Source organism: Triplophysa rosa, linkage group LG5 (assembly GCF_024868665.1).
Source record: "Triplophysa rosa linkage group LG5, Trosa_1v2, whole genome shotgun sequence".
NCBI classification, from domain to species: Eukaryota; Metazoa; Chordata; class Actinopteri; order Cypriniformes; family Nemacheilidae; genus Triplophysa; species Triplophysa rosa.
This window is the reverse complement of record NC_079894.1, coordinates 23,047,840-23,070,014: the sequence shown is the minus strand read 5'-3', so window position 1 is coordinate 23,070,014 and position 22,175 is coordinate 23,047,840. Positions and strand designations below refer to the sequence as shown.

The following is a 22,175-nucleotide window of genomic DNA, read 5'->3' as shown; positions in this document are numbered from 1 at the left end:
TTTCTCGCGAGAACTCGCCATCCGCCATCGCTGTAGAGCCCGTGAGTGAGATAGAGGGACTCAAACCTGGGGGGGAAAGAGGGCGAAATCTGTCCGCGTTTGCCCTCAGCAAACCCGTCCTAACATCTGTTGATGGCATCGCTCCCTAACCCAAACATGTCCAACATCAAACCCAAGAAAGACACCAAGATGCGGATCCGCGCCTTTCCCGTGAGTATAGGCCGGAATGAGAGCGCCTCGAGCGGCAGCGGGGATCACTCGAGGGCCGGGGTCGGGCAGAAAAGCAGGCCGCGTCGGATTTAGATGTTTTGAAAACGAGTTCAAACAGATTTGCAGAAGTTCTGGAGTATATCAAATGATAATTATAATAGCTATCGTGTCTAGATTGTAAGCATGTATATACATGGATTCGTAAAAAGAGGGGGTGGTTTGAGCTGTAATAGAAAAGTGTTGAACACAGAAACATTCAGTCTATGAAGTGTAACGTTAGTAGAAATAGTTAGTATAGTGTGTATACACAAACTGTATATGTTGGTCATTTAACTATAGCAACCCAGGTCTTGCGGAAAATATCTTGTCTTTTGATCTTGTTCTCTTGCAGTGTGTTGAGATGTTGTTGGGTCTACTATTGTTTTGTTACACCGATGGCTGTTGTGGATGTTGTGTGGTTCATTGTGACACTGATGGTAGAACTTGTGTAGTCTACTTGTGTAGTCCAAAGGGCTGTTATCTGACAAAAGCATGGTCAGAATAAGAAAGTTTTGGTTTAGATAATGAAACTGTCACCTGCCACATATAACCAGTTTTGCATTGTAAATATAACTTACATTTAACTTACATTTGTTGATCGTGTACCTGTGCTTGTGCTAAAACATTTTAGGTTATTTCAGGTGTATAGCTCTTCCTCAAGAAGTTCATGAAACATCGCTATTAAAATCCTGTTCATTTCTTTTAAAAATGTTTGTCTCATTTTTTATTGAATCTAAATTGGATTATGTTTTGGATTCTGACCCCTCTTGAGACATTTTCTTTGTGTGGGTGTGGTTATTTCTGTGTGCGTTTTTATGGATAAAATTAATATCTTTTTCTCTGGTAGTGCCATGTAACTGTTGTCAGGGTAAGTCAAAATCTGGCCTGACCCATACTGTTGTCACTCTCTGATGATTGGTGTTTTGGTGTTTTTAGGTGAGGGTGTAGTATTAGTAGTTTTAGCCCAATGGCTATTATTTAGTTTTTCTGTGATGTTGGTTTGTGTATTTGTTACCACACTGATGATTGTGATGTTTAGCTTAGTGTTTTGTTTTGTTTTATTTATGGTTTTGTGTTCTCAGAAACTAAACGGTTTTCAGATGTGTTGTAGTTATTTTCGGTTGTCTGACTGAGTTTTATGTTGAGGGTCTGGAAAACCCCTTTCCCATCCCAGAAAATCAACATGACTTGACAAGTGTCATTCATTATCAGATAAGCTGAAAAAGATGTTGTTCTTGTTCTGATGGGACGTGTCTCACCATGTCAGAGGAATTAATTAAACATCTCACCTCTGCATTAGGATCTTTTTTGTGGTATCACCCTCCTCCTAACACCCTCCATGTGGTCTGTGCTGATGGACCCCACCTGTTCTCAGTAGTTTTACAGTGCAGCTCTATAGTGTCACTGCATTAATTGCTTTTTTTTACTCGGTTGCATTTAGGTGCTAGATCATCTCATCATTTTGATTATTTGTATTTTTAGAATGATGCTAGGATTGTAGCTTAGCATTTAGTGTATGCAAGTGGTGATGCTCAAGTGGGAGATGCAGGTTTGAATCTGGCCTGTGCGGTGGCCTGATCCGGTCCACCCTCTATCTTCCCATGATTCAGATTGCCTGACTTGCTTCAAAACTGGATTCTTCAGTATAGGTTTTTTTTTCTACTTAAGTCTGACTCTCACAGACTAATGTATTAATGCATTAGTGTTGGTTGTGGCACTTCATTGTCTGTAACAGCATTGCCTCCCATTGAGTTCAATTGTATGGGACATTTCTCAATTTTTTGTGTTCAATGGAAGAAAGAGTTGTATACAGGTTTTAAGCGACATGAATGGCTGTATAAATGATGAATTTATATATTTTTTGGGTGAGCTATCCCTGATAAGAAACCTGTTACAGTGTGTATGTGCATATTTTCCTTCGCATACATTTTGCTGCAGGGGTTTCTGTTTATTGAAAAGCTGGTTCTTTTTTTGGTCAGTTTAACGTTTTACAAAATCTACTTTGCATTATTATCCCCCGGTCATAAACAGGAATGTAAAATTCTTGCTTTTCTGTACAAATCAATCATTACCGTAATAAATAATATTATCATAATCTTTTAAAACATTTGTGGGAAAACTCTGCACCGCTCACCTCTTTTATCTCTCATTGGTTTACATTCCTGCTTAATAATTGTTGAATTATTTAAACATAAACTGTAACACATTTGTTTGCCTTGACTCATAAGGTCACACCCTGGCTTGATATACCACAAAGTAAACCAAATGTTTAGACATGCTATTCATACAGGTTCATCTAATGTCACGATGGAAAGTACATGAAACTCACGAAGCCACTTGAACACCTTCCCACAATTCTTTTAGATCGTATTTACTTATAGGTCCGGTTCATACTTTTGTATTGTTATTGTTTGTTTAATGCAAGACATGTTATGTTGTTTTGACTGCTGTCAAAATCTAAAAATACCGAACCTATGCATAAGGTCACCACCTGATTGGACCGGATTCATGACATCAATTTTGTGATGGAACTTACCAAGCATTAAAAATGATGCTGTGTGCTAAATGCTCTCATGGTATGTGATTACATATAATGGGCGGTAAGCTATGTACTGTTGCAACCATAAGTTCCATTTCGAGAGAGGACTCTCAACATTGCGTGAAATGCTATGGGGACTCCCCCTTCTCTAAACCTTACTGAAACCTTATTGAATAACGCCAGTGGAAATGAAAATGTAACTGGCCAATGTGGTCCAAGACGGCGCTTAGGGGGGTGGTCGCCACCCCTATATATTACACCGTCTGGACCACATAACCTCAGAATCGTTCTCCTTCACTTACCTTCGTGTGCTGTTAAGGATACACCCAGGAGAAGAGGAAGAACTAGGATCCTTCTACTTGTGTGTTCCAGCATGCCCGTGTGTGCCTTGTGTTCCGGGCCCATCTACCCACAGGACACGCATGCTGCGTACTCTGCCCGGGTCTGGCCCATGCGGAGGCAGCTCTCTCCGATTCTACTGCCCGCACCGCGAGTACCTTCCGGTGTGGGTGTCGAAGGCTCAAAGAGTCGCCGACCTCGGAGATTTTGTTAGGCAGCATCCGTATGCCGTGTAGTTCAGATGCGTGAGCCGCTTCTCGTACACGAGCAGACCCCGTGCTTAATTTTCACACGTGAGTGGGCCCCTATTGTAATGGCGGCATGCCGTGTCACCACATGTTGTGATTATTCTTTCACATGGGTGCCATTCAAAATGGCGATGGCTGTTATGCAATCCAGTTTTGTTGCAGATCACCCCGCTTCAGCGGTGTGATCTCGGTTGCAGTTGGTAGAAAGTGCCGGTGCTGGGAGTGGGCATTCACGAGAGCCGGACGTGGCTCCGCCGTCCAGAGTTACGGCTTCACAATGTTCTCTCGCCCCAAGTCGAATGGTAGTCACCATCCTGTCCTGGACCTTGCCCATCATTGCGTGCTTATTATGCGCCTCCTCACTACTAATAGGTCCTTGCTTTTTGCTGTCTTCGCGTTTGCTTGTTCGCATTTGCTACACAGCTGGTACCGCATGTTTGCCGTTGCTCTGTGTAATGCTTGTAGGACAGCTAGATACAGAGCTAGCCGTGCCGGTTTCTGCCCTTAGCGCTGTGGCTGAGAGCCGCTGGCTTGGTATGCTTCAACAACTTGGTATGTTTTCCACATACGAGCTTACCCCTTGTGTAAGGTGTCTGCCTTGTGCGAGCGGTCGTGTTGTGTTTCTACCGCTTGTGGACATTTGTCTCTGTCTTCTTTGTGTGCCCGGTTTACTGCCCTTATCATGTGCGCCATTATAGCACTGGTCGAGCGCCGTTCGCTTGATTTTGAGCTCTCTGTGCTGTCGATTGGCCCATTAGTGCAATGTGTCGAACAGCCCCAAGTGCAGCGTCTTGTTGTGGGGAGCATAAAGCATGTTTGTTCACAAGGGTGTAAACATACTGTATGATCACGTTCTCCAGACTCGGTCTCGGTTCGCGACGGAGGAGATTGCGCACTGCGTTTATTTTTCTCCCTGTCACAAGGCCACCTGTAGGGCAGGTGCTAATAGTACTCTAGCCGAGTGCCAGCTAGCCGTTTCTGTTTATACAAATGGTTCCCCCATCTGATAAAGTTCACCGCTTCTCTTAGCCATTCCTATTGAGTCGATAGACTCGAATGAACACCCCAACTCCGAGTTGTACACTGGCATGTGTGGGAACGAGGACTGGTCGCATTGTCGCGACGCGTGTTGTATACACGATGGAGCGTTAACCCCTCTAGGAGGTGTTTCATGCTCTTAATTTGTGCTCTTGAGTGCGTGTATGGTATGTTATGAATGGCTACGACCCGGTGCACTGTCCCGTGTCGGACATTTTAACGTTAGCCCTTATGACTGCGGTGGCGAGAGTGCTACAGCATACCGTTTCTAATATGGATGCTGTCGCGCCTATTGCTGCTTTTTATGCATGCACTTTTAACTTTCAGTAGGAAGCGCGATCTGGCATTCAGATCTGTGAGGGTAACAGAACGGCAGAGACACTTCTCCCTCTGTCCTCTCCGGCCTAAGATTTTGCTTTGAGAGTACTGGCTCTTCCTCTGGTCTGTCTTTACTGCTTGGGGATGCAAACATACCAGGTTGCGCCTGTTTCCGTCCTCACTATGTACACCGGTTGCCTCGGCCCTGTGTTATTTATTCTATATCGCTGGCTGCATGCCAGCGCTTAATATACAGGGTTTGTTTCTACCTTGCTCGGCCCAGGCACTTGCAGTTTTTATACTTGTTATTCTGCTATGTGTATTGCTACCCTGCTCAGTGTAGTGGCATAGCATTCCTGCAAACTATGGTGGTATGGTATCCCCCAGAGTTCTGAGTGTTTTGATTGGATCCTGTAGCAGAATGTGGTATCCAATCGTCTTAGAGCCTATGTAAGGTGTGCGCTGACAGTGGGAGTTGTGCTGTGTGCTACTGCCAAGGGTTATGTGGTGCACGTTATGTGTAAGTCGAATGTCGTGTAAGTTTAATATTGATTTGCAACATATTAGTGTTGTCAAAAGTACCGGTACTTCGGGTCCAAGTCGGTACCTAAAAATAAAAAAGTTGTCGGTACCTAATTTTCACAAGACCTGGTAGTACCGACGTACCGGGTCAACCGGGTACTGATGCTCTGTCTGACAGGTTGTCAGTCGGAAACGTTTTATAGACGCAATAAGACGTGATGAGCGGATAAGCGCGGCTCCGATCCACAAGAGATGCGCACAGAAATACTTCAGATTAAAGTCATATCACGAAGAAAACGAACAGAGTTTTGTGGTGAAACGAGGAAGCATCCAGATTTAAGTTAACAAGTTCAAGCGGTAAGTTTCAAATTATGTTCGCGTTTGCATTATGAATGTTGTAGCATATGTTAAGTTAAAGGTTACGTCAAAATAAACATCCCTGTTTGCGTGTTAATTTGTTAGCGCCAATGCTAGTGTCCTTATTAACCATTTAATGCTTTTATAACTGTAATGGAGTAAAATTTATGGGAGGACAGGATGGGGTTTACAGTACCTAGTATTTTATTTAGGCCTATCTGCAATCTATGTGCTAGAAAACTAGCATACTAACTGTATGACTAGCAATGTGTATGTCTTGGATAGATAACTCTATTAGGTTTAAAAAGCCACATTTAAACTAAAGAAAAATATATCTGTTGCATTTATTATTTTAATATACAGTTACCTTAATGCAAGTAATCTTGTGTAAATGCAGTATAAAAACTGATGTTTGTTTTAATATTGCATTTAATGCATGTTTGTTCAGTCAGTTGAGTTACTGAAGTTTATTCTATTTGTCTTATACAGCAGCAGACTGAGGAGGATGTTCATCAGCATGAAAGACCCCAGAGAGCACACAACAGTTTCAGCAACAATTAACTTATACTTCATGTATACAAAATGGCATTGCTTTCTATACATTTATATTAACAATGAGCTTTATTCATAAAATTGTGTTTCAATTAGCATGTACTTGTGTTTTGCTTTGGTACCGAAATTGGTACCGAGAACCGTGGAATTTTACTGGTATTGGTACCGACTACTGAAATTTTGGTACCGTGACAACACTACAACATATATTGGCAAACAGCCAACTGCGTCATTGACGCCCGCGTGCACTGTTATTACTTGATTGCCAAACGGGAACACCTCGTGCACTGGTTTTAAACCCTCACGCGCTTAGCAATTCCTGCGAGGAAAAGGCACATCACAAGCTCTCTCGTGCAAGCTCTCTTGCGCGTTTTTAATATTGATTTGCAACATATATTGGCAAACAGCCAACTATCGTCTAGGGAATCAGCTATCGTCGATACACGATAGTATCGTCAATCGGAACAACCCTTCATGCAGCCACAAATCACAACCAAACAGAACATATTTTGCGGTGCTTTGGAATATTTTTTATAACTTTTAGATCTAAAGAATTAGGCATCCAATCCCATAATGCCTTTGCAGTCACCCTGGAACACCCTATCAAGTAGTTGACTAGTTGGCGCAGAATCAGAATTCGATTATAATTCTAGAATACTCGATTACAGCACATTAGCAGATCTTTGTGAACAGTTCTTCCCTTGTTAATGGCTCAGCCCGTTTTCTCTTTGTCTCTGATCCGACAAAGGCTAGTCCGCACCGGTCTGTTGTTTTCAAGATCGGCTTGAAAGAAAAAGTCATACAGGTGAGCGACGTTTGACCCATTCGTCTGGGACGCTGCAGGAATGGAGTTGGGAGCTGCGTTTGCGACACCGTGGCTAGCATCATAATGAAGTCGAGCTCTAACTCAAAGCTCGGGCGAAGTGTAATGTTTTGACATGCATAATTGGTCACAGCTGTTGAAAAATGTAATTCACAATATAATTAGCTGTGAAGTGCCAGTCTGACTAGTTTATGGTGAAGTTTTGCAGTCTTTTTGAGCTACTTTATAGAAATCATTATATTTGACATTATATTTACAAATGATTAAACGAAATGTATGCCTGTTCGTAGCTTAAAACCGAAAGTAAATGGCTTTTCCTCACGGAAGGTCTGCATTTGGTTAAAATGAGCTAATACAATATTTCAGATTTACATTTTATGTCCAGTTTTTTTCTCATGTGGCAAATAGCCGTGTAATAAGCGGGATAATGTACAAGCAGCTGGCTGGTATCGCGAAATAAGCCCCTTCAGTGTGATGCAAGACCCTCCGCTTTGCGTCGGCTCCTGATCACACTGTCTGGGCTTATTTCTGCGATAACAACCGGCTGCCTGCACATTATCCCTTACAGAGTCACAATTTCTGACAGATGAACATTCTTGTGTGAAACTTCTTCCCTAAATGGGCAGTGTTGGGTGTGATGATGCATTATTAGGAAATAAATTACTGGAATTAAATAACTTTTCCCTTGAAAAAAAAGTGATGGAAAATATTGCTCTTTTGTTAAGGAATTAACTTATTTACAATTTATTGTAAATTTAGTCCTTATAATTTACTTGCATTACATAATGTATATGCTTTTAATATACATTATTAATAATTTATTTAGCATATGCTTTTTTCTGTTTTATGCAGAATTGTTGATGAATTCTGATTTCAATTCATTTCGGGACCTCATGACATAACATTTCAATTCTTAATCTCTTCTTAAATTCTTAAAATCGAATGTATCATAAGTATACATTAAAAATGTATACTAGTTGGTGGTAGAGCTGTTCAACAAATAATTGCGATTAATAACATCCAGAAAAAAGTTTGCGTTTACGTTATATGTCTGTGTATTTTGTAGTTCTTAACATAAACACATTCATGTATATATTTATACAAATATGAAAATGAATTGTTCATATATTATTTAAATGATATATACATGCAAATATTTCCTACACACTGCATATACATGTACAGTATGTCTATAAAAAATATGCACAGTACACAGACATATATTATGTAAACACAAACTTTTATACTGGATGCTATTAATCGCGATTAATGGTTGAACAGCATTGCTCGGTGGAGGAATTGTTTATTTTGATTAAGGCTTTGTTTTTCCCTAAAAAAAAGTTTGTGTATTAAAATCATGTATCGTATGTTGTCTTGAAGCTTATTGCTTTATTTGACCCTAAAGTGCCTGCTCACCTGTTATTGCCGAAATGACAGATTCAGATTTTTGCTGATAGTATGATTCATTTGTTTTGTAGATGACCATGGATGAGAAGTACGTCAATAACATCTGGGATCTTCTGAAGAACGCCATACAGGAGATCCAGAGGAAGAACAACAGCGGGCTGAGCTTCGAGGAGCTCTACAGGAACGCATACACCATGGTGTTACACAAACATGGGGAGAAGCTCTACACAGGCCTGAGGGAGGTGGTCACTGAACACCTCATCAACAAAGTATGAGCTCACATCTTGATTTTCATCCACAGCTCTGTGTGGTTTAGGTAGATCTGATCTGGAGAAGACATGTGGTTTTACAGCTATATTAAACTTAGAGCACTGCTTTTACTTGTGTATGTACATATTTTACACAGTACAGCTCTCAGATATGCATGATACTGCCTATATACAGTATGTATAGATACAGTCTTAATGAAGTCTCTGGGGATTTATCTCTTTGTGGTAAATGACGCAGGTGCACCTGCTGGTCCTGGAGGAGATGTTCTCACGGCGATGTCACCGTCACACAGGTGCAGGAGGTTCAAACTGATCTCTGTGCAATAATATCTCTTTTTATAACTGTTTTTAGGTAAGAGAAGACGTACTGCACTCATTAAACAACAATTTCCTGCAAACGTTAAATCAGGCATGGAATGATCACCAGACGGCCATGGTCATGATTAGAGATATCCTGATGTACATGGTAGGTTATTTAATGGTTCGAAAGTGTAATGTTATAAACATTATTGGGTACCATTACAAACATTTCAAGGTCCTGGAGGAAAATGCCTGGACATTAATATTAAACACAAATTTGTTGCCCTGATAACAAACCAAAAGCTTTTATGGCCGTAGAAAATATCAAGATCAACACCCCCCTCCCCCTTTCGAAAATGTGAAATATATTATTCACAATATATAACTGTACATGACATCTGTGTCAGTATTTATGTAAGATCTTAATAATCTCTCTCTGTTAATAGGACCGGGTGTATGTTCAGCAGAATAATGTGGAGAACGTCTATAATCTGGGCTTGATCATCTTCAGAGATCAGGTGGTGCGGTATGGCTGCATCAGAGATCATCTCAGACAAACTGTTCTGGACATGATCGCTCGAGAACGCAGAGGAGAGGTGGTTGACAGGTACTGTCTTTATGTACTTGCAGTTTAATAATGAATAAAATTGTGTACATGCACCACCCCTTTTTTTGCACACTTGACGTGCACACGTAGTTGTCGGAGAACAAATCTTCCTAACCTTTGTGATGTCATGTGTCGTGATAGGGGGGCCATCAGGAATGCCTGTCAGATGCTGATGGTTTTAGGATTAGAAGGTCGCTCGGTCTACGAGGAGGATTTTGAAATCCCCTTCTTAAACATGTCTGCCGAGTTCTTCCAGGTGGGTGACATCAGACCGCCTTTACTTCCCAAACAAAGCATGTCACTGTCATTGCCGACAGCTTTTTGCAGCTGATGAGAATAAAATGTCAAAATGTCTTATTTTAAAATACAAATGAGGTAACGTATTGTCAAATCATTTTGATGTGCTTCTTCTCAGCTCCAGTCTTAGTTTTTAAAGTCTCTTTTTTGGTGTGTGTAGATGGAGAGTCAGAAGTTCCTGGCAGAGAACAGCGCCAGCGTCTACATAAAGAAAGTGGAGGCTCGGATAAACGAAGAGATCGAGCGAGTGATGCACTGCCTGGACAAGTCCACAGAGGAGCCCATCGTGAAGGTGGTAGAGAGAGAGCTCATCTCCAAACACATGAAGACCATCGTAGAGATGGAGAACTCGGGGCTGGTTCATATGCTCAAGAACGGCAAAACAGAAGGTGAGATTCTGTGTGTTTGTGCACAAAGATGAAAAAATTGGACCGATTATTTATCAATGAATTGTTCATTAATGACCGAAAGAGAAATATATGATTTATAGAGCATTGTATGAATAGTGTATACAGCGCAGGAAAAATTAAGAGACTATTCCAAATTTTTATTTAATCAGCATTTCTAGATGTATTGTGGCCATTCCAGTCCAGTGTCTGTTGAATTTCAACAAAATCAAACCTCAGGAGTGACATAAAGTCATCCATTGTGAAAGACTGACAGCATGACAAGACACATGAAAACTGTGATAAAAATCCAGGTTATCACATAAAAACATATTTTTGAACTCTTCCTAAATACATGTACAGATATTGCTGTTGTATTGCTTAAAAGTGAATCTGAACTTGTTTTCTTTGCAGTATTTGAGGTCTGAAAAAATACAGAGCATTTTTCTGTTATTTTGACCTGTTTCCCCAGTTTCTTTTTAATTTGAGATTTGGGAGGATTATTGTTAGTAGTTCACAGGATGAAACAGAAATGATCATTTTACCTGAACACATTCCTATAAATAGTCAATTCAAAAAGTAATTTTTAATCTTTTCTTGGCTGTGTATACATGCCGTACAATATTTTCAAACTAACACAAGGGGGCGCTAGTACTTCATCTGTCGTAGGTCTTTTTTTGTACAGATTGATCACAATGTCAGTAACTGAAATGCAATGAAACCTTCCTTTTCTGCTTTAACTTTCAGACCTGGCATGCATGTATAAGCTGTTCGGTCGGGTTCCGAACGGGCTTAAGACGATGTGCGAGTGCATGAGCTGGTACTTGAGAGAACAAGGCAAAGCGCTGGTGTCAGAGGAAGGAGAGGGCAAAAATCCTGTTGACTACATACAGGTACTCAGAAGCCAAACAAATATAAATGCTGTCTGATTGAAATGGCAAACTTTAACTGACTTGAGTTTGAGTGCTGAAAAAAGTTGAGCTGAAGGAGTAGGACCACTGCAGATTAGGGATGAACCGGGTAGAATTTTAATAAAACTATTCGAAGATTTACATTTAAACAAGTTTATATTTGTAAACATGCGCATCATAAACCTTTTCAGGATTCATCTACAGGATTTTCTTTTCTTTGTGACTCTCTCAGGGTTTATTGGACTTGAAATCGCGTTTTGACCGGTTCCTGCAGGAGTCCTTTAACGATGACAGGCTCTTCAAACAGACTATAGCCGGAGACTTTGAGTATTTCCTCAATCTCAACTCCAGGTCGCCCGAATACCTCTCGCTCTTCATTGACGACAAACTGAAGAAAGGGGTGAAAGGGGTAAGAGATGATACAAAATATTCACATGAACGAGATTCTGAGCGGAGTACTTCTTTTTGCTAGAAGGAAGTCGTAGAGTGATATGAACAGGGATTTTCGTTGCTTTATATTGTTACAATGTCTGTACGATATGTAATAAACAATGTTTGCTTTCTCCGTGTTAACTGAACAGAAAATGTCATTTTTATTTTTTGGTCCAGTAACATACGTATCTGACGTCAAAATAGAAAGTGTGTTGGTGAAGTCACACTTTTGTTGCGTTTGGTTTAGCTAACAGAACAGGAGGTGGAGTCTATCCTGGACAAAGCCATGGTGTTGTTCAGATTCATGCAGGAGAAAGACGTGTTTGAGCGCTACTACAAACAGCACCTGGCTAGAAGACTCCTTACCAACAAGAGTGTCTCAGACGACTCGGAGAAAAACATGATCTCCAAATTAAAGGTGGACATCACATTCGTCACCGTTACCTTTGCCTTCATTCCTCAACATGTGTCTCAATGACCTGCGCACCTTCTCACTCTCTCTTTGTGTCAGACGGAGTGTGGCTGTCAGTTCACCTCTAAACTGGAGGGCATGTTCAGAGACATGAGCATCTCTAATACCACGATGGATGAATTCCGCCACCACCTGCAGACATCACAGGTACACAAACACACACGTATACTTAAGACTTCACTTTGTTTAGCATTATTACACTTTGTTTCAATCAAGTCTGTTGTTCGGGTTGCAGGTTTCTCTCTGTGGTGTTGACCTCACAGTGAGAGTTCTGACCACAGGATATTGGCCCACACAGTCGGCCACGCCCAAATGCAACATCCCAAACTCCCCTCGCCACGCCTTTGAGGTCTTTAGAAGGTACAGCTGATTGGGATACCCTGATATGACCTTTCTGTTTGTTTGTTCGAACCCTTTATGTTTACTTGAACGATTGGAAGGATTGAAACTTCATTAATTACATAACATTTGCTTGCTTGGTTTTACATGAGTTGAATTTTCTGCAGGTTTTATTTGGCTAAGCACAGTGGCAGACAGCTCACACTCCAGCACCACATGGGCTCTGCTGACCTCAACGCCACCTTCTATGGCGCTATTAAGAAGGTACAGCCAATCACACCATCTTACAAACACATTGCTCTTGCCAGAGATGATAGAGTAACAAGAAATAGATCTCTTGGCTTGAGGTTTTAGTCCTACTCAGCCATTACTATTAAACATCAAAATGTTTTGTCAGTCGCTTGGTTGCTAATTATGCATACTGCATAGCCCTGCCCACAGTTCAATCTCATTGGTCTAAAACCTTGGACCACATATAATTGTATTCAATAACATGGAAAGTTTACTTTTTTGTCTGTTCATGTAGCATTTCGCTTTCAGTAAGAAAAAATGTCTGTCAATGTGACCAATTTTGCAAAATCAGAAGTATCTCTTTATCAATTTAATTTTGTTTGTCAACATTTGTTTGACATTTTTGTCTGAACTTTTAATGTCAAGGTTCATGTCAGGTTTTAAAAGCCAGATTTGTTTAGTTTGAACTTTTGGATGGATGGAAGTTAATATGATTTTCTCTCTGTGCAGGAGGATGGCTCAGATGTTGGTGTGGGTGGGGCTTTGCTAACAGGCTCAAACACACGCAAGCACATTCTGCAGGTTTCCACTTTCCAGATGACTATTCTCATGCTCTTCAACAACAGAGAGAAATGTACCTTTGAGGTACAACAACTCTTAACTGTTCCCAGTCTGGACAGTCTTTTTCATTGTAGTTTTTATCATTTTTAACTTGAATTTTCGCTTTAAAAATGAAATAAAAGTTGGTCAGCCTCTGCATTATAAAAAGTCAAACCTTTACTCCGGTTGGCGTGTGACCTTCAGGAGATCCAGCAGGAGACAGACATCCCTGAGCGGGAGTTGGTGCGGGCACTGCAGTCTCTGGCCTGCGGGAAACCCACCCAGCGTGTTCTCACGAAAGAGCCCAAGAGCAAAGAGATCGAAAGCGGCCATGTGTTTACAGTCAACGATCAGTTTTCCTCCAAACTGCACAGAGTCAAAATACAAACAGGTATTGTGCAACCACGAGGGGGCGCTGTTGCCTGTGAAAAATGGAAAAACCTTTTTTGTCATTCTAAAAGTTAACTTAAAACTGACAAAACTTTCAAAAGTACTTTTTCAAAACATTGATGAACACGGCTACTCTGGCATGTATATACACATTTTTTCCTAATATAATATAATATAATATAATAAGAATCATTGTGCTCCCTTAAATTTTACTGCCTTTCTTTAACTGGCAAATCAAGGACAGTTGCAGTTTTTTATTTCTCATAATCATGCTGAGCTATTGAAATATTTACTGTGAAATTTAGATGTTTAGAAATGAAGCAGTTCACAAACTCTGTTTTGAAAAATATGGTTCTGTGACTTGCAGTTGCTGCTAAACAGGGTGAGTCAGACCCGGAGCGGAAGGAGACGCGACAAAAAGTAGACGATGACAGGAAGCATGAAATTGAGGCTGCCATCGTACGCATCATGAAATCCCGAAAGAAGATGCAGCACAATGTTCTGGTGGCAGAGGTGAGCGCGTTTTTTTCATCTTTGTCTCCACAGAGACATTAAAACGTCTTACATTACCTCTAAAATGACTTCTTGCTGCATTGGAAAATCCATGTTTCTGATTTCTGGTTGTTTCCTGTCAGGTGACCCAGCAGATGAAGGTGCGGTTTCTGCCGAGTCCCGTGGTAATCAAAAAGCGCATTGAAGGACTCATAGAAAGAGAATATTTGGCTCGGACGCCAGAGGATCGTAAAGTGTACACGTACGTCGCGTAGTGGATGGTGTCTCCGCACAAGGAGATGAATGAAAAAAGATTTTGGACTGCTCTTCGCATGGACTGGGAAGTTCCTTTTAAAAAAGACGGACTCTGGGTAGCGGATCTCATTTAAATACGCAAACCAATGAATCATAAAGCATACAATCAGAAAATAATCAGGAGGCAAAATAAGAAATCCATTATGTGTTGTAGATTATTTTTAAATAGCTCACTCTTACGAGAATCTCAGCTATGAATGGATCCAGCTTCAGTCTTTTCACCGTTTTACCCTCGTAGAGATAAAATGAAAAGAATCCCTTGGGAAATGTGAATGCACTGCACACGTTGTTGTTGTTTTTTCAGAACTGTATAAAGGCGGAATTATTAAAAACCCTAACAAAACGGCCAGTACATGGCTGCCAAATAAGACAAAAAAATTAAATAAAAAATGTTGATATTGAACTGCTTGCCATTTCCTTGCTGATGTGGTTTCCTTGGTAACGTCAGGACAAACCAAACATGTCATCGTAATTTCGTTCCTGGTTTATTAAAGGAACGCAAATGTTCCGCGCTGTCCCAGGTGGCTTTGGCTCTCGAGGTATGTGAAATGAAAAGCAGCCAGATGACTCACAGAATTACAGACTACATCACTATCTCCAATTTCCTGCTATTAAATGTCTAAAATGCCATTACTGCCAAACGTGAATTATTTGGCAAGCTACAGCATATCAGGGAATATGGGTTTTATTTAAATAAATAAAAACTGCATAGAAAACAAAATTCAATGGAATAAAAACACACATTGACAATAAGTAATAAATAAAAATAATAATACACATGAATAACAAATGAACAGAAATAGCTTGAACACGTCTTAATGTTGGGTTGAATGTGTCCTTGGACAGCAGTCAAATATTTGGTCCAAATGTACTTTGTTTCATTTTATTATTTAATTTCTTTAAAACGTACATATTAAGTCTTCAAGATATTCTTTTAACATTTTGATTTGGTTATAAATTATTTTTTGTTGTTGTATTTTATTCAAACGTTTGTGTAGTGTTAAAAACCTGAAACGGGAAGTTCCTCTGGACCAGCACTGTCTTCCAAAGTGGCCTTTAATGAAGATATAACCACCGTATTCTTTAGATATTGACTGTTGAAAAGATAAAAGTATGTTGGTCAACCACTAGTATTTTTGTTTTTGTAAACGATGAACAAAATCCTGATGAGGGTGTTGGGTGTTTACTATTGCACCTGACAGATGTATGGCCACCACAGCCAAAGAACATTCTGACAGTGCCAACACAACATACTGTCATACAATAATATATCATGTTGATGTTTGTTGATGCGAGACCCTCATAGTGTGTGTCATACAGTGAGCATGATGAATTATTTACCAGTTTCATCCTGGCACAGAGGCCGCTGGGAGACACGCAGTGGAGAAATGACGACGCAGTGGTGTCGCAGGTGGATGTTGGATATTATCAATTTACTGTAGGAGATGAATCTGCAGCTTTATGAGCAACAATAAGGCAAAACTGTTAGTTATTGGTGTTTATTTCTTATTTGAACATAAAAAAGTTACATTAAAATGACTCAACAGAGAGATTATATCACAGAAAGTTTTCTGTAACAGTGACTGGATAGCCAAAAAACATTTTATCGGCTTCTTTATTAATAGTTAAAACATCCTAAAGTTTCTTCAGAGGATGTCTAAGATGTGACTGCCATCTCTAAAGGTTTGACAGCTACTGCCAAATTCTCCAAACGTCTCATGAACACTTTGACTTTATGTTGGGAGCTGTGTGTCCAAGCAAGCGGCAGGTGGGCTGACACCGGTTTCCGATCTGAAACAAACCATTAGTTGTAAATCTTTCTGAAATCCACTGGGTACTTTTATACTTGATTCAAGCAGGTTCACTGAAGTCATCTGAATGAAGTCATATTAACAAAAGGTTTGCATTTATAAAAACAAGACTACTGCATTCAGTCACTTTGTCTTTCCATTATTTACCAACACATGTAGGCAATGCATATACAGATTTTTTGGGTCTTAGTTTACTGTGCAAGAAACTGGACTGCAAACTGAAAAAGTTTGGATTCACTAGAAGTTACCTTGGAAGAAAAGACCACTGGGAAACGCTGTGGCGGCATGTGACACAGCAAGCCAGACGGCCGTGTCAGCTCCCTGCTCCGTCGTACGCAGACGGTCGCGCATCATCTGATAGAACTGAGGCATCGCCGTGGCAACCGCTAAGTGCAGAGATTAGAAGGGATGAGTTTAAAACACAAGCTTGTCAAACTAATGCAATGTGACAGATTTAAAGGGAAGGTTCACCCAAAAATGAAAATTCTGTCATCATTTACTCACATTCGAGTTGTTCCAAATCTGTATAAATGTCTTTGTTCTGATGAACACAGAGAAAGATATTTGGAAGAATGCTTACAACCAGACAGATTTCGCCCCCCATTGACTCCCATAGTAGGAAAACATTCAATGGTAGTCAAAAGAGCCCCAGAAATGTTTGCTGTACTACATTCTTCAAAATATCTTCTTTTGTTTTCAACAGAGCAAAAAAAATGGTAAAGTAATTTTTCCTACTATGAGAGTCAAAGGGGGGCAAGATCTGTTTGGTTACAAGCGTTCTTCCAAATATTTTTCTCTGTGTTCATTAGAACAAAGTAATTTATACAGATGTGGAACAACTGGAAGGTGAGGAAATGATGACAGAATTTTCATTTTTAGGCAACATATCCCTTTAAGATGTGTTTTTATAATGCCAGAACTTTCCTACATTATTTTGTTAAAAAGTGTTAAAAAAACATTTCAATTCTCTGTCCAGCCCCACGGAGCCGAATGACACTGAAAAAAGGACACACTTCGCCTTTTAGAAACCACGGATATAAACAATTAATCTTGAAATGCTGTCAACAAATTCATTAAACCAAATGAAGCCATAATCACTGTGCTAAATCCAATTAAACATTAAGAGTCAGAAAGTTTGAATGGTTTCCTATAAAATGAGTCATACCTGGTGTATCAGCCCAACCAGGGTGCATTACAGAGAAATGAATTCTGGGATTTTCTTTTGCCCAAAACTCTGTCATTATTACCTGCTGCCTCTGTGAAGAGAACACACCCACACACATTAAGGTCTTTATTAAAAGGTCACGGTCATTACTGCATCAGATATTGTTTAATGGAAATGCGAGTGTCTGTACGGTGTCACCTGTTGCCTGGCAACAGCTAAGTAAAAGGTAACCCTGCTCATCTCAGTTTAATAGAAACTGCTGATGACTTTTAGTACCTTTTCATGAATAAAACATCTTTATTCTATAATCTTTCGGTAAATCGTACTTGCAAATGAATTGATGTGAAAGTCTTTGCGAACATCAGTGAGGGAATCTGATGGTAATACCATGGTGCTGTTTGAAGTGATGGGACTGATATGTTTCCCCTTATAAAATTAACCATAGTTTTACAAATAAAACAAAAAGAAACATGGTTGCTAGTTACATCATGGTAACCATAACTTAACCAGCAATCAAAGTTTAACCATGGTATTTGCTGTAAAACTATGGTACCTGTAAAAAAAAGGTAACCAATTCACGAAAAACCATGGTTTTTACAGTACAAAATCTCCTTAAAGGAGTAGTTCACCTTCAAAATGAAAATTCTGAAATTTACTCGTCCTGTTGTCATTTTAAACCTGTCTGATTTTCTTTTTATTGCAAAGCACAAAATAAGATATTTTTAAGAATGTTGGTAACCAAATGACGTAACAGAATACTGCTGGTTCTATTTACACAAAAACAATGCAAGTCAATGGGGACTAAGGGTTCTCCCTTTTCAACATATCTTCTTTTGTGCTCTGCAGAAGAAACAAGTCATACAGGTTTGAAATGACAAGAGGGCATGTGAGCAATGACAGAATTTTCATTTTGAAGGTGAACTATCCCTTTAAGATTTCCTGAAAAATTTAGATTTTTGATCGAATACCTTGTTTTGCGCGTATACCATGGTACTGTCAAAGGGAGCTCTCTCTGTTTGTAAATCGCCAGGGTTGAGTTGTTGAACCAGCATCCCCCCCGACGACACTGTGATCTACCAGAGAAATAATCATTACTCTCCCCAAAATAAACATTCAATTCAAAATACCCTCTAAATTCTAGAGTAACAGAAACAGAGGCCACTATACACATTACTGTCATGGAAAATATTAACAAATCATGGGTTGTCGCAAATCTCTATAACTGTTTGCATGTCACACAATAAATTTACTGTGAAAGAACCTCCAGCAGTCGCAGGCATATTGTTTGTGGGAATGAAAGTCACTCCTCAAATTGAAAGGCTTTTGAGATCAATGGTGTTCACTCACGACTCGAGGGTCCCTGCTTTTCTCCAACAATGGCATCAGACATTTAGTGAGAATATAAACACCTGCAAAGGGGAGAGAGATGGAGAGATGGACAGAGAGAGAGAGAGAGAGAGAGAGAGAGAGAGAGAGAGAGAGAAACTGAACCCCAAGAGAACTAATACTGCAGTTTGCATAAAAGCGTCTACTTAATGCCATAGTGACACATTATAAAGTTGTGTATGTTTGTTGCTTTTTCATACGTTTCTGACGGTTTGACAGTTTTCTATGGTTAGAAGATGATGGTTTTGTACAATATTTCTCTATTAGCATCTCACCAAGAGTGTTGGTCGCAAAGTTTTTCTCCATTCCGTCAGAGTTCATTTCCCTCTGATACACCATACATCCGGCATTATTGATCTGTGTAGTGTGGGAGACAGAGGACTCCTTCATCTGTCCTGCAACATTACTATTTTTTATATAGTGAGGAATGAAGCTCATACCAGAACATTGAGAGAAGTGTGTTCCCTCTTAAAGGCCTCTGCAAACTCCCAAACCTTTCTTGACTCTGAGAGGTCCAACACATGGACGTAAACCTCCTACAACAAATAAACATTACACGCTAAGGGCAATATGAGAAGGGTAAACCATTTTCCAGCTGTTTTACACTAAATTAAGCACTTTGGATCTGATTTTGTTTTTCTTTCCAATTTAAATTAATCAAAGAACTAATGACACAATGCTCAGAGTTTGGCTGGATTCTCACAGAATTTCCACTGGCTGAGATGATTTCATCTCTGGCTCTGTCGGCTCGCTCTTTGTTTCGGCAGATGATGTGAACGGTGCCACCTGTAAAAGAAGAAATGGGACAAATCTCAGTAACTTGAAGGTTTAAAGGCTGCTGTTTTTTATGGCTTTCTAGTGTTTACTATAGTTAGACAATATTTCCGTTTTCCTTAAAGGGCACTTTATGCTCTAAGGTCCAGTGTGTAAAATATAGCGACATCTAGTGGTGAAGTTGTGAATTGCAACCAATGGCTCACTCCACCCCTCCACTCTCCCTTTCGAAGCACTACAGAGGCTGACAGAAGACTAGATGTCGTCACATTTTTGCTTCTTTCCCGAAGGAGATAACATATTTACGTAACGTGCTCTGTAGAGCAGTTTGTCAATTTAGGGCTACTGTAGAAACAACATGGTGAATTCCATGGTGGACCCGCGGTGTATGTAGAAAGAAATAGCTCATTCTATGGTAATAAAACATAACGCTTCATTATGTAAGGTCTTTATACACCTCTGAACACATAGTTATGTATATTATATTGCATTTCTGTCAATAGATCCTCCAAAAAAAAGACACATTGGGCCTTTAAATAAATGTGCCATAGAGATGGGATGCCACACCCACTGCGTCTATCTTTGTTCACCCCACCACAATCTATACAGAAAATAAAGTCAGTAAATAATCATTAGTGTAAAAAGTGTGACAACTAGCCCCGGTCTCCCCTGTTTATTACTCAACACTCAATAGTATTAATTTCTGTCTTTTTCCAACATGCCAATAACAGACACACAGACTGCTCTACTTCACAATGGCCCTGCTATGCTTACTCAACAATGCCCTTCTACGCAGTCCTGTTTCCAAAGATGGAAACTGGGCTAAATATGCCTAACTCAAGAAGAACTGTATTATTATTTTTACCAATCACAATAATTCAGATATATTGACCTTTGACCCAGCATCTTAGTTTACCATAGTGGAGTATTGCCATTTTATGACTGAATGATTACTATAACTTACTTTAATTCTAATATGCATATTCTATAAATATGCAACAGGCAACCTGAGTGTTTTGGAGAATAAACCTTTTTTGGCTATCGCCATGGCTGCCGCCTTCCCTATTCCGCTATTGGCTCCTGTGATCATGAAGGAACGTCCCACCATGGACAAGTCAAGGTCCTTCGCTGCAAAGCTCTTGGAGGCATTCTCAAATCCAGACCTGCTCAAAACATCCAACAACAACGTTTATCTCAGAGTGATATGTTTTAACACAATGACACTGAATTGTTGGGTGACCTCTATGTATCTGAGACAAGAGCCCTGATCAGGGGCCAAAGGAGCTTCTGTGCGGGATGACAAGGCACTTGAGTGAGCAGCAGGGGTCTCAATAGGGCCCATTGTAATGGCCTAATGACTCACCTTAAACTCGGAGCTCAGATGAATGCGTATCACAGAACATGACTTGGTGAACTACAAAAGCAACATTTATTCAAGAGACCACTGAATCTATCAGCATTTAAGTTGCCACGGAACATTTCAAGGCTGTGATTTTTCATAATTCTGTTCGAATGTTTGTTCAAACAACAACAAATAAAATGAACAAAGCAACAAAAACATCTCAGAGTTTAGAAACAGTGCCATAATAGTTTGCACAGTCATTTGTAAACACAAGTTGACAGAAAATAAAAAACTATTTTAATTTTTAATAATGCATCATATTGCTAGAGGCCTTTACCTTGTATACTCCCGCATTCCATTGATAAACCACACTATATTCCTGTAGAGAGACATTTGTTCTGTTGTTTCCTCTCAACTGGACTGAAGTGTAATGTACAGCTGAGTGTTACATTATGCGACTACTGTAGCTCTACATGGCGCCCCCTAGTGACAAATAACAAATCACCACCAACTGGGTAATAAAAACAAGTGTGACGTCAGGTGTTTTTATTTTTCCCAATCTTACACATTTGAGGCATTTTTAATGATTGCGTCACCTTTAATATTTGATAATACTATGTATTTCAGGTCATTTGTAACTTTTCTTTTTTACTTTTCTATTATAATTTCCTAACTGTTGTTTTTTTATTTGCTCACTGTTTGCGCTAAAATGTGAAAAATTGCTTTGCAAGGTTGCAAAATTATGAGATAGAATACTATACTATACTAAAGATAAAACTTAAAAATTACAATGCCTATTTTTTAATGAAATATTGCAGCATTTATTGTAAATAGTTTATCAATGTGGGTCATTCTCTTTTTAAAAATTCGTGTGCCCTCATAATCTTTAGTTAAAATCTGAAAATGCACTTCCTTCCTGTAATTTAAATCATTTGAGATGGGTAGTCATTTCAGGGCGGAAGTGCATTTTCAGATTTTAACTAAAGATTATGAGGGCACATGAATTTTAAAAGAAAATGACCCACATTGATAAGCTATTTACTATAAACGCTGCAATATTTCATGAAAAAAAAAAATTGTCATTTTTAATTTCACTGGGACTTTAAAGTCAATAAATGTATGCCTTTTTATATTCTAAATGATTTATTTTTTACTGAAAATATTATGAATTAAGTAAACTATTATTTAATATTACACTTTTTTTGAACTATGAACTATTTATGAACTATTATTTTCGCTTTATATATTTAATAAAGAATTTTTG

The 22,175-nt window shown here is 39.5% G+C and overlaps 2 protein-coding genes across 2 annotated transcripts; one reads left to right on the top strand and one right to left on the bottom strand.

Annotated features, from left to right (window-relative positions):
* Positions 1-19: 19 nt before the first annotated feature.
* On the top strand, positions 20-14,836 carry cul3a (cullin 3a). The gene is made up of 16 exons (XM_057333295.1): positions 20-210; positions 8,464-8,661; positions 9,014-9,127; positions 9,408-9,568; positions 9,710-9,824; positions 10,026-10,254; positions 10,999-11,144; positions 11,395-11,571; positions 11,842-12,012; positions 12,106-12,213; positions 12,302-12,426; positions 12,573-12,669; positions 13,147-13,281; positions 13,441-13,627; positions 13,994-14,139; positions 14,262-14,836. Exons 1-16 carry the CDS (start codon positions 133-135, stop codon positions 14,391-14,393), a joined length of 2,319 nt encoding a protein of 772 aa, XP_057189278.1. The 5' UTR covers positions 20-132; the 3' UTR covers positions 14,394-14,836.
* A 1,080-nt stretch (positions 14,837-15,916) lies between these two features.
* Positions 15,917-21,360, bottom strand: dhrs12lb (dehydrogenase/reductase (SDR family) member 12-like b). The gene is made up of 10 exons (XM_057333300.1): positions 21,249-21,360; positions 20,599-20,732; positions 19,499-19,581; positions 19,236-19,331; positions 19,071-19,152; positions 18,757-18,818; positions 18,378-18,482; positions 17,410-17,500; positions 16,493-16,630; positions 15,917-16,224 (listed from the first exon to the last, which is right to left on the bottom strand). Exons 1-10 carry the CDS (start codon positions 21,302-21,304, stop codon positions 16,091-16,093), a joined length of 981 nt encoding a protein of 326 aa, XP_057189283.1. The 5' UTR covers positions 21,305-21,360; the 3' UTR covers positions 15,917-16,090.
* Between the last annotated feature and the right edge of the window lie 815 nt (positions 21,361-22,175).